The sequence below is a fragment of the Zingiber officinale genome, chromosome 1B, assembly GCF_018446385.1.
Source record: "Zingiber officinale cultivar Zhangliang chromosome 1B, Zo_v1.1, whole genome shotgun sequence".
Lineage (NCBI taxonomy): Eukaryota > Viridiplantae > Streptophyta > Magnoliopsida > Zingiberales > Zingiberaceae > Zingiber > Zingiber officinale.
This window is the reverse complement of record NC_055986.1, coordinates 130,215,949-130,226,368: the sequence shown is the minus strand read 5'-3', so window position 1 is coordinate 130,226,368 and position 10,420 is coordinate 130,215,949. Positions and strand designations below refer to the sequence as shown.

At 34.4% G+C, this 10,420-nt stretch overlaps 1 protein-coding gene across 2 annotated transcripts; it reads right to left on the bottom strand.

The window, feature by feature from the left end:
* Positions 1-1,531: 1,531 nt before the first annotated feature.
* On the bottom strand, positions 1,532-10,362 carry LOC121979215 (AUGMIN subunit 2-like). Of its 2 annotated transcripts, XM_042531175.1 has the most exons (7): positions 10,145-10,362; positions 9,792-9,920; positions 7,983-8,087; positions 4,585-4,653; positions 3,558-3,671; positions 1,935-2,036; positions 1,532-1,856 (listed from the first exon to the last, which is right to left on the bottom strand). In XM_042531175.1, the coding sequence occupies exons 1-7, from the start codon at positions 10,259-10,261 to the stop codon at positions 1,716-1,718; spliced, it is 777 nt and encodes a 258-aa protein (XP_042387109.1). In that variant the 5' UTR covers positions 10,262-10,362; the 3' UTR covers positions 1,532-1,715. The 2 variants fall into 2 exon arrangements, with proteins under 2 accessions (XP_042387109.1, XP_042387102.1); XM_042531168.1 differs by having other exon boundaries at positions 1,532-2,036; positions 10,145-10,356.
* Between the last annotated feature and the right edge of the window lie 58 nt (positions 10,363-10,420).

The following is a 10,420-nucleotide window of genomic DNA, read 5'->3' as shown; positions in this document are numbered from 1 at the left end:
ACCTAATCTCGTTATCGAGTTATCCCTTCGGATATCGACACAATTCTTTTGGGTAAACTTATACATAAAGATAAGAGTATTAAGGTTGAGATGAAAGCTAGTTTTTCTTTCTTTAAGATGATATTGCCTCGCCCAGGTGCTTACGATTTATTGGCAATTATCTCCTAAGATACAAAGACTTGTGTCTTGAAATAGGAGCACTTCAAAATTTGAGCCCTGTCGAATTTTCGAAATCTTAAAACTCTTAAGAGAGGTGAGAGAGAAGAGAACTCAAGACGAGAATTCACAACTTGAATTAATTGAGTTGAGTGGAAGAAATCAAGTTTGTTTTATAGGGATGAAGGGTTATTCGTAAGAGGTGAATTTTTTTTTTCAAGAGGTGAAAGGATATGGAATTTATCTTTTCCCTTAAATCTTTTTATTATGAATAATTAATTTAATTGATTAATCTGATTAACTATTTACTTAATCTATTATACATATTAATTAATCAATTAATTAATATCACAATGCTTAATCTTTTAATCAATTAATTAATTAATCAACAAAATTGATTATAATTTTATATCCTTAATAGTTCTATATACCCGAGTTAGTGTTTATCCATGAATCCAACTCATATATGAGTCAAATTTTCATTCGATCATATTGAACGAACCTTCATTAGATATTAATTTCTCATTCACCCGAAAAATCAATTTATGACAATCTACTCATTAAATAATCATCTTATCTCTATTAATTTATTGGTTACTAAAACTAATTTTCTAACTGCATCAATACCCACCTCATGTAGTCATGCTCCACCAGTCAAACTAAATCTCTACATCTTTGATCTTTCAAGGCTTATTTCGTTTTTTTGGGAGCGTCTAGTGGTTATCAACTTTAAGTTTGGAATTCAAATCAGGTAAATATTTCTCTAGAATGGATTGATGAGTACGCTAGGATGAACAAACTTTTAGGTCTTATCTTGCTCCCCTACCAAAAGTCCTTTGTCTTTGTCCCAATGAGCGGTTATCCAATCGTTGAAATCTTGACCGAAAGCTCGTAGCACCATTTCGTGTGTGGACTGCACTAATTTCTCCATCTTGTTTTCACACTATTTGTAAGTATAAAATGGCTTTGTATGAACTCTGACTTAGCTCGTGAGTTTGTTTTATTTGTTATTGGATGCGACGTATTTACGCCTATCAATTTTGAAATGATCGATTGGTTTTGTAAAATTTTTGATCGGCCAGTAGATAAATTAAAAAATATTTATAACGACCCACTATCAATCCAATATTTTTAGATTTACTATTTATTAAAAAAATGATCGGTTAAATCGTCGATTGAAAATTGAGCAGATATACGGCCGCTGTACTCGGGGCTGATATGACCTTTTGATATCTCTGGGGTCAATGACGTGAATCCAACTGCCTGGCGATGGTGCCTTTTCGGTGTCAAATTGGGCCACCACAAGATTCCTTCGGCCAATTCATCGAGCCCGCATGTGAACTCCAGAGAACCAGAGACCCAAGACAGGCTCAAATAAGAATTTAAATTAAACAAATTTAAAGGAGTTAAAAATATTGATCATGCCTTGTGTAAAAAACATTAAAGGAGTTAAAAATGTGATGGCAGAGTAGGTAGGGATAAGCAGGCCCTTCCAGCCATTGTTGATTTTAAGTCGATGTTTTAATATTCATCACAAAGTGAAAAATAGGAGATACATCTCACAAGCCCTTCTTGACAGGGGAGGGCCAGGAAAGCCTCCTGTGACTGATCTCATCGCTAGCTTCCAGTGTAAGATCTTGCTGCTGCCTCCAGCTATCGTCAACCAAGGAATCATCTGACCTTGTCGTGCCCTCCCTCCACTGCGGAGATGGTGTTACAAACTTTGAGTCGCCCCCTGAAGAGTCACTAGGAGTCATGGGTGAGGAAGAGTTACTGACACGAAATCGTTGGAGCGTCGCAAACGAATCCCTCATAGCAGACATGGCTTCAAAGAAGCGGGTGCACGATGCCAGAGCAGCAGGGATAGGACGCAGCATTTCCTGCAGGTTAGGATACAAAAAAAAAAAAGACTTAACAAGGCTGAGAAAGCTTCATAACCAAAGATTATCTAATACGAGCTAGAGTTAAATTTGACAAAAGTATTCTATCATACAAATAGTACATTCAATTATTCCAACTGAACTAACTAGGCTAGACAAGTGTAATCCAAATGGGTTGATTTGGCTGAACAGATATGTCAGGTTGAACAGGGCTGACGGGTTGTTTAGGATAAACAGCCTCGTAGAACTGCAAGGGTAGGCTGGGCCAGTCAGGCTGGGCTAGCTAGTAGCGTTGGCGGGCAGGCTAATTAGACTTGTGACAGGCCAATCAGATCAGTCGGGCCGGACGAATTGGTTGAACTAGATAGGTCAAATGAGAAGGTTGAGATGTGTAAACTAGTTGGGTCCAAGGAATCAATCAAGGCGAATGGTCTGGTAGGCTAAGTTGTTCGAGCATCAGTCGATCCAATTGGGCTGCTTGAGTGGATCAGGTTGGGTAGGTCAAGTAGTAGGTTCAGGCTACCTGGATCATGTAAGATGGGCTAATTAGGGAAATCATGCAAGTGCAGCAAGTTAAAATATTTTATGAGTATTTTATCATGTAAAAACTAAGAAATGTATTTCTCATAATATTACCAATCAAATAAAAGCATATTATTCTTTATCAATTAGATGAACCAAACCAAGAAAATTTATTTCTCCTCATTTTTTTTCCTTATTTTATTCTCTATCTATAACTATGCCATGTATTCCATGAATCAAATACACCATTGATATTAATGAAAACATCCTTAACATAAGCTCATTGAGTATGATATGTGTCTAGATTTCCAAAACAATGAATAAAATCCAATAACACTGCACATGGGTGGGTTTACTAAGTATCTGCTCATAGGAACACAAAGTCTGGATTTGGTGATTAGCCTACAATAGACGGCCTGTTTCAACCAGTTTACTCAAGCACAAGGTTCAAGAAGTTAAGGCAGTAAATTTTCTATTTTCATATTTTTAAGAAAATAAAAAATATTGTTTGGTTGGCAATTTCCATATTTATTTTCTAGAAAAGGAGATATCATTTTATGGGAAAGTAAAAAATGTTTAAAAATCATTTTCTAAAAAAAAAGAAAAGAAAAAACGTATATTTTTCAGAAAATGAAAATAGAAACCAAACTCTCTAACATTTCCCACTCGCAGTATCTCTAAACTGTTTAAACTTACTGCACACTGGAGTGCTTTTTGATAAATTCACTGCAATTTATCCAAACACAAAATTGGAATCTGGCATCAAAGGTAAATGGTTTAGACATCGACAGGGTGTGCATATTGAAAAACAAAGGACTAATCATTTTAGGTAAATTGTTTGATTAAAATATGCAAAACAAATATTAATCATGCTCAAATCTTGTCTCCAGTTAACTGAAGCAAAAAATTAAAAACATACTGACTGAAAAACTTCCAGAAAACAATAAGTATGCACAAATGCTGGAGTCAACAAAAAAATAAATATATCATTTAGCATACCCCCCATATTGTAGGCGGTTCTTTGAAGTTCTGGCACCATTGAAAATCAGCAACTGCAGCTGTAAGAGCTCCATAGTCACTAGCAGCCTTAAGCAATAGCTCTGAGAATTGTTTCTGAAACGTTATGAAAACATATCAAATTTTGTTTGTGGAAAAGAGAATTGTCTTCTATTTCTCAGATAACTGTTCATTTTCTAACATCTTTTATAATATTTTGTTTTCTTGAGCAATTTAAAAAACTGATCGCCCTTTATTTCTAAATTATCAAAAAATCTCTCCTATATTGATCATTATCAAAGGAATACACCCATTTTATTCCTCTGTATCCTAATTTATTTGAAAGGTGCATAGTGTTATTAAAATTATCTACATTTGCTGATTTTCAATAAAAATCTATATGAATTTCCAACAAAAATCTATATGGATGTTCACTTTCTAAACTGTTGATTAATCCCACCTGAAACTAAAAAGAGTTTTAACCTTTTAGTTTCAGAATTTCAGATGTAAATTGTAATTATCTTTGCTGAATCAAGGTGTGAATATATCTTGTACCAGATCATAAGTTATCGAAGAGTTTATCATGATTCTTATTTCAAATTAGTAAAAAATAAACTATTTCAATAAAACTATTTCCTTTGGAGAAATTACAATGTTTTTTTTTTAAAAAAATAGGAAAAGTGGACAATTTCAATGGTAAGTCACCTTTGCAATAAATCAAAGTAAAGAGAAATATAAAGGGCATACAATAATATTTAAAGGAAAGGTGCCTATCTGAATTTTATGAATAAGGGTGTCTTTTAAATTTAATTCCAAAAATAAATTTCTTTTATAGAAAAGTCAATAATAGTAAATGTTTTTTTTTTTTTACTTTCAAATTTCCTATCTAAACTGAAAGCATTTCCAAAAACAAACACAATATTCAATATATCCTAATTTTATGTAAACAATGCCAACAAATATCACAAATTGCACTGCAACATAACCCCCTTCAGCATATTGCTATACATCAATATATATAGTTACTTACTTGATATTCAGCCTCCACAGGTATGCAGTCTAAAGAATATGGTTGCTGTAGTCTAGAAATGATTCGGTCCTGAGAAAAAAGCATTATTTTCAAACAGAATGTTGCATCCTTAAAGCAGCATATGAAATGCATACCAGTTACATGTCCATTGAATATTTTAAATTCACACAATATAATAGCCAGAAGCCAAGGTAAGTCATGTCTAAACCCTGGAATCTATATTTTGGTAAAATTTTGACATCTAATGGTAAATAGGCAGCAAAGAGACAACACCCCCATGCTAAAGTAATCTTCTAGTTCTACATAAGTATATATATGCCTGTATAAATATATTGACACAGACTCGTTAACACAGAATGGAGTAACTGGAACTCTCATATCTGTATTTGATGTTTTGATATGTCAAGGCAAACAAGTTAACCATACCTAGGAAGAAAACCCACTTTCTACAAGTTAACAGCTAGGTAATACAGAACCCCAACAGTAAGAAGGCAGAGACTGTATTATCTTAACTTCACTTCATTACAAGGTTAAAACATAAAAAAGATTAGTGCACTAATACTTTAGCTTAACAAATGATGTTTCAAACAAACACTGACTTCAAGATATCTTGGCCTTATCCCTACATCCAGATAATGGGCTAGAAGTTGGTTTTGTCAAGTAATTTTAGGTAGATGTTCTTTCTTCTCTATTACAGCATATCAATCTTGTTATGATCACCCCACATTAAACAGGCTACACAGTTATTTTTCACTAAGATTGGCATTTTAAGTAATGAAACATGTGACATTTGTGCCGTGGAAACAGAAGCAGATGATCACCTACTCTTTAGATGCCTATTTGTGATGGTTGGGATAAGCTTCTTCCTCATGGATCCTATTCTACAATGGTAGAGGATAGTGAGGTTATTTCAACCCCACGATTTTTGAAATAATAAACAATAAGTTGGAATATAATTAAGAATATGTTCGTGAACCCGTTCTATTGCTATACTTGGCACCATATCAGTTACTCTACAAATATCTGAATGCTTTATGGTAATCAACTAAGTTATAACACATTCCTGCATTCTGATGATCTATATTTTTTTAATCTGTTATTGCAATAGCTCAAAAATAAGATTTGACTTTTCTAGTGTTTCCACTCAATGCTAGAGGCCTCATTTCCATGTTTCTACAAATATTTTGCAGTTAAGCTAAGCGCATATGTTGTTCATATTTTTTTTATAAAAAAATTAACATTAATTGTATTAAGAATAATGCATAACATCATGTGTCACAATATACACAAGTTTACATTGACCAACCAATTTATATACAAATTACTCTAACCTAATCCATCAATATAAAAAAAAGTAAATCTATCACTTAGCGTATTTCATTAATCATCCTATGTAATCCATATTTTAAAATAAAATATTTTACTCACGAACCCAAGAAATTTATAAGCTTAAAACATAAAACGTATAACATTGTAGGCTAAGCTTAAGACATTGTATCCTTTGGTAGAAATTGAATGTATGAATTCATGGATAGGCAGATGACCTCAAAAATGTATTTGACTCCAATTAATTCCTTCAAAGGAATTGGGGATGAATGGATAAGAAGAACACATGGAGTCATGGATGGAATAGGTTTCCATATTTTTATCTGACTTCCCAAAAGTGGAGGAAAGAGTCAAAAGGCAGGCTGCTTCTTATTTGGAAAACTTGTGTGCTCCTTTGAGCCCTGTGTAGCACGGACACTTGTAGTTTTTTTTTTTCAAGTGTTGGACACGGACACGACACAGACACGGACATGACACGCAAATACGTGTGTCGGATACGGCAAAATCCGTGTCATTGACTTTTTTAAGTTTGACCAATCGGATACGGTTAGGATACGGCTAAGACACGGATGAGACACATTTCCGGATATGTTTGGGCTCAAATGTAAAAAATTAAAAGTTATAAGGCTTAAATTGAAAATTAATAAATTTCTAAGGATTGATTAATAAATAAATTAAAATAAATTTGGCATAACAAAACCCTAAATTCCTGTCTTCGGTCTTTTGTTGCTCTCGATTATTTCCTCCTTGCTCTCGCCGTTGCAAACCTCGCCACTACTCGCTGATGCAAACCTCGCCATTGCTATGCTCTCGCCACTGCTCTGCTCGCCTCGCCTGCTTGCCTCGCTTGCTATTCTGCTCGCCTCCCCACTGTTCTTTGCCTCTGCTCGCCATGCTCGCCTCACCACTACTCAACGTCGCCCTCTAGTTTTTGGCAAGTTTACCTTTCTGTTTTTTCTTCTGAAATCACTGTTCTGAATTTGTTTTTGCTTTTTCGTTTTTCTTTCTTCTGAAAAAAAAGAACTGCACATCCACGAGACCTTTCTCATAGCAGTTATAACACTGCACATTTTGGTTCGGGCTTCTTGTGCAGTGTGCAGAAGTGCAATGGTCAATGGAACAACACTTTTTTAATTTGTTACGCCAAAAGAAAAATATTGTGCAGTAGTGATTATGGATGTTTGATTTTTTTTACTTGTTTAAGATGGATTTAGTGTTTTATATTTTGTTATGTTTACTTTTTGTTTGTAATGGATATCATGATTGATGTAATATGGTTTTCTATTCTAGGATTTTTAATTATATATATATATATATATATATATTAATAATCGCCGTATCCTACCGTATTATGTCTTATATTTTCAAAAAATTTCGTATCGCCGTATCCGTGTCGTGTCCGATACGATGCCCCTACCCGTATCCATGCTACATAGTTTGAGCCCTAAGGCAAGAACTACACCAGCCTTAGCTCCTAGCCACCATTCTTGGCGGCGACTATAAATTTGAACTCTTTCACATCTTTCTCTAAGTGAACACCAATCTGAACAATGCCCTTACTAGTCTTTCCTCGTGAACTCCCTTGATCACACATCACACTTCATTTGAAATGAAAAAGACTCACAATAGGGTATAAGCAGAACAAGATGTTTTTTGATAGCTTATTTTGTCTATATCACTGTGGTGTTTCTTGCAAGTTATCACTGACTCTGCATCCCAGTGTTTTTTTTGACTCAATATTCTCCTCTTCGCCGTGTTTGATCCACACATCCAATCCTCTATTACCCTATGAAACTGTTCATCATTTAATACTTCTTATTTTATTTCCTTATATCAGTGGCATGGGGAAAAGGAAGAACTAAGTATATGATAAAATGAAAACCAAAACCTCAAAAAATAAAGCAGGGTAAGAAAAAACAGTGTCACATACAAGATGCAGATTCAAATTAGTTCATTTGAAAAGCTTAAAATGTCACTTAAAATTTGCAACATAAAGAGTAACTAAAAAATGTATACGTATAACAAAATGATTACAGAAACATGAACCATGGCTCCTCTTCCCAAAATCATACCTTGTTCTGAATTACATCTTTCAAAATAGCAGTAATTCTGGCCAAAGACTCACATTTCTTTTCCATTTCACTAACATGAGTTAGATGAGCAACGTTCTTGTCATCCTAAGCAAATAAAGCAGAAAAAACTATCTGATGAAAAAAGAACAAATAAGTATATCATAAATAACAAATGAGAATACCAAAATTACATCACATTCTATAATCCAATGGTCAAGATGTATTTTTTTCCTTCTAAACAAGGATTGCTATATTGTTTTAAACATCCATTTCTACTGCAAAAACGAGTCCAACAAATAACAAATGAAATACCATGATTACATCACATTCTAGATCCAATGATAAAGATATCTTTTTTCTCTCTTCTAAAGAATGATTGTTGTATTGATTTAAACATCCATTTCTACTACCAAAACAGTCCGACAATACCAACAACAAAATATCTGCAGCAGAAAAATTCTGTGGTCTATTGTTCAACTATAACTCCATGTATATCATGGAATTGACACATCGTAATTACAGTATTCAGTACTACACTGTCAGCACAATTTGTAAAGCAGAAAATGACCAAATGTGGTTTGGCAAATCATGGAATGGTTAATGCATCCACAAAGTAGCCAGCATATCGTAGCATGACAATGCTTTGAAAAATAGATGATATAATTTATGGTTGACTGTCAACCTGCTGACAAAAAATTAACTTCAGCTTTTTCATACATAGCTCACAAAATGGATTCCTATAAGTATTTGATAAATAACCAATCAACAGAAAAGAATATCATTCCATATAGAAGAAGCTAGCCATATGCAACATTTAAGTAACATAAGCCTAACTTTCATTGTATCCTTGGACTACATGAGAATGAATCTTGTCACCATTATAAAGTAGCTACTTCATAAGTTGGAGGATGAAAATTTGTCATGAAAACAAAAACTCTCTTGAAAAGGAAAAGCCAACATTGATGAGACTTCCATTAATTGAATGTCTCTTTTTTGTTTATCTTAAAATTGTACTAACTAGATTAATGAGTTAACTAGTTTCTTCAACATATCTAAACCTTAAGATATCTCCATGCACAATCAACCTAATGGCTAATGGGATCATATTTAAGCTTGATTCATATTGCTTGAAAAACTGGAAATAGTTGAAGAGATATCTCATACACCATACATAATGTGCACAAGTTTACACTAAGAGAGAAGTCTTTTTTTTTTTTAAGAAGGAAATTTCATCCTGGATTTTTTTGTAAGGAATTAGAAAATATGAGGACCATTATCTTCCTTTCCTTTCTACTTGTTCTAACCAAACAACACCAAACCACAAATAATTTATCTTTTCCTTTCTATAAAACACATCCAGAGTCTAAACAATGGAAATCAACAACTTACTTTCTCTCTTCTCTCTCCTTTCCTTTTGTTTCTCTTGCAATTTTATATATAGGCAGGTTTATAAATGGACTCCTTAGCAACCAAAGGGAACCCTTCTGTAAATGCATGAATTGTTTAAATAACATGTGTACAATAAGTATTATCTCCAAAACTTACTAGATTTCACTTTGATATAGCCAAGTAGAAATTGCAATAAGAGAAACTTTTGATGTTAATAACTAAAACTTTGCCAAAGGAGGGCAAGTTGGTGTACATCAAGGATGATGATGCAACGACAACAACACAGAGAGAAGCACATCAAAAGCAATAATGCAACAGCAACAATAGAAGTTATTGGAAAGATACGATATTAGTATGTCCATCAGAAAAAAAAAACATTTTAAGTGAAAAAGAAAATGTATTGGAAGCAACAATTTTCACCTTTCGGCCTTGTAGTTCAACTTGTAAATTGGCTATGTTTCTCTGCACAGTAGTAAGCTGCCTCAAGACCCTAATCAAGTCATCCCCCTTATCCCCACAAATGGAGTTCGACAAATTTTGTTGATCTTCCTGCAGGTATTCACAATACGATATATAACACACTGAATTGGGAATTAACTGGCTAAATAGCGAATGATAACCAAATCTTAAATTCTAGAGAATGAAACATAGTATGTATATCTCCGACTATGAATGCATCGAAGTTCCTAGGTAAAAGAAGCGACAAACAAAAGTGTGAAGTTTTTTTTTAAAAAAACAACCCCGGTGCAAATACACAAGGGAGGTGAATAGACCTGTACTGCAGGGATGCGGAAGCCGAGATCGGAAGCGATGGAGAGGGCTTCCGCCATGCCGCCTAGACGCTTGGGGGGCTTCTTCCCTGCACATCCGGGGTCGCTCGAGACCGACATCTCAGCACCGCCCAGCGCCAATCCTGCTCTGAGAGTAGAGATCCGAACCGAAGCAGAAGAAGAGAGCGAAGGGGCGACGACGTGATTTCAGATGTCTAATAATACCTGCTTCACCTGCCTTTTTTGTTTTTTTCTCGTTTGAATTCGTAGGATCGCATG

Bases quoted from the DNA above. Each gene is read 5' to 3' on its own strand.
- LOC121979215 (XM_042531168.1), bottom strand. From the start codon at position 10,261: ATGTCGGTCTCGAGCGACCCCGGATGTGCAGGGAAGAAGCCCCCCAAG. The intron at 8,088-9,791 runs GTGAAAATTGTT...TTATTTGCTTAG, and splicing joins TTGAACTACAAGGCCGAAAG to GATGACAAGAACGTTGCTCA. The intron at 4,654-7,982 runs GTATGATTTTGG...CTTTTTTCTCAG, and splicing joins AAGATGTAATTCAGAACAAG to GACCGAATCATTTCTAGACT.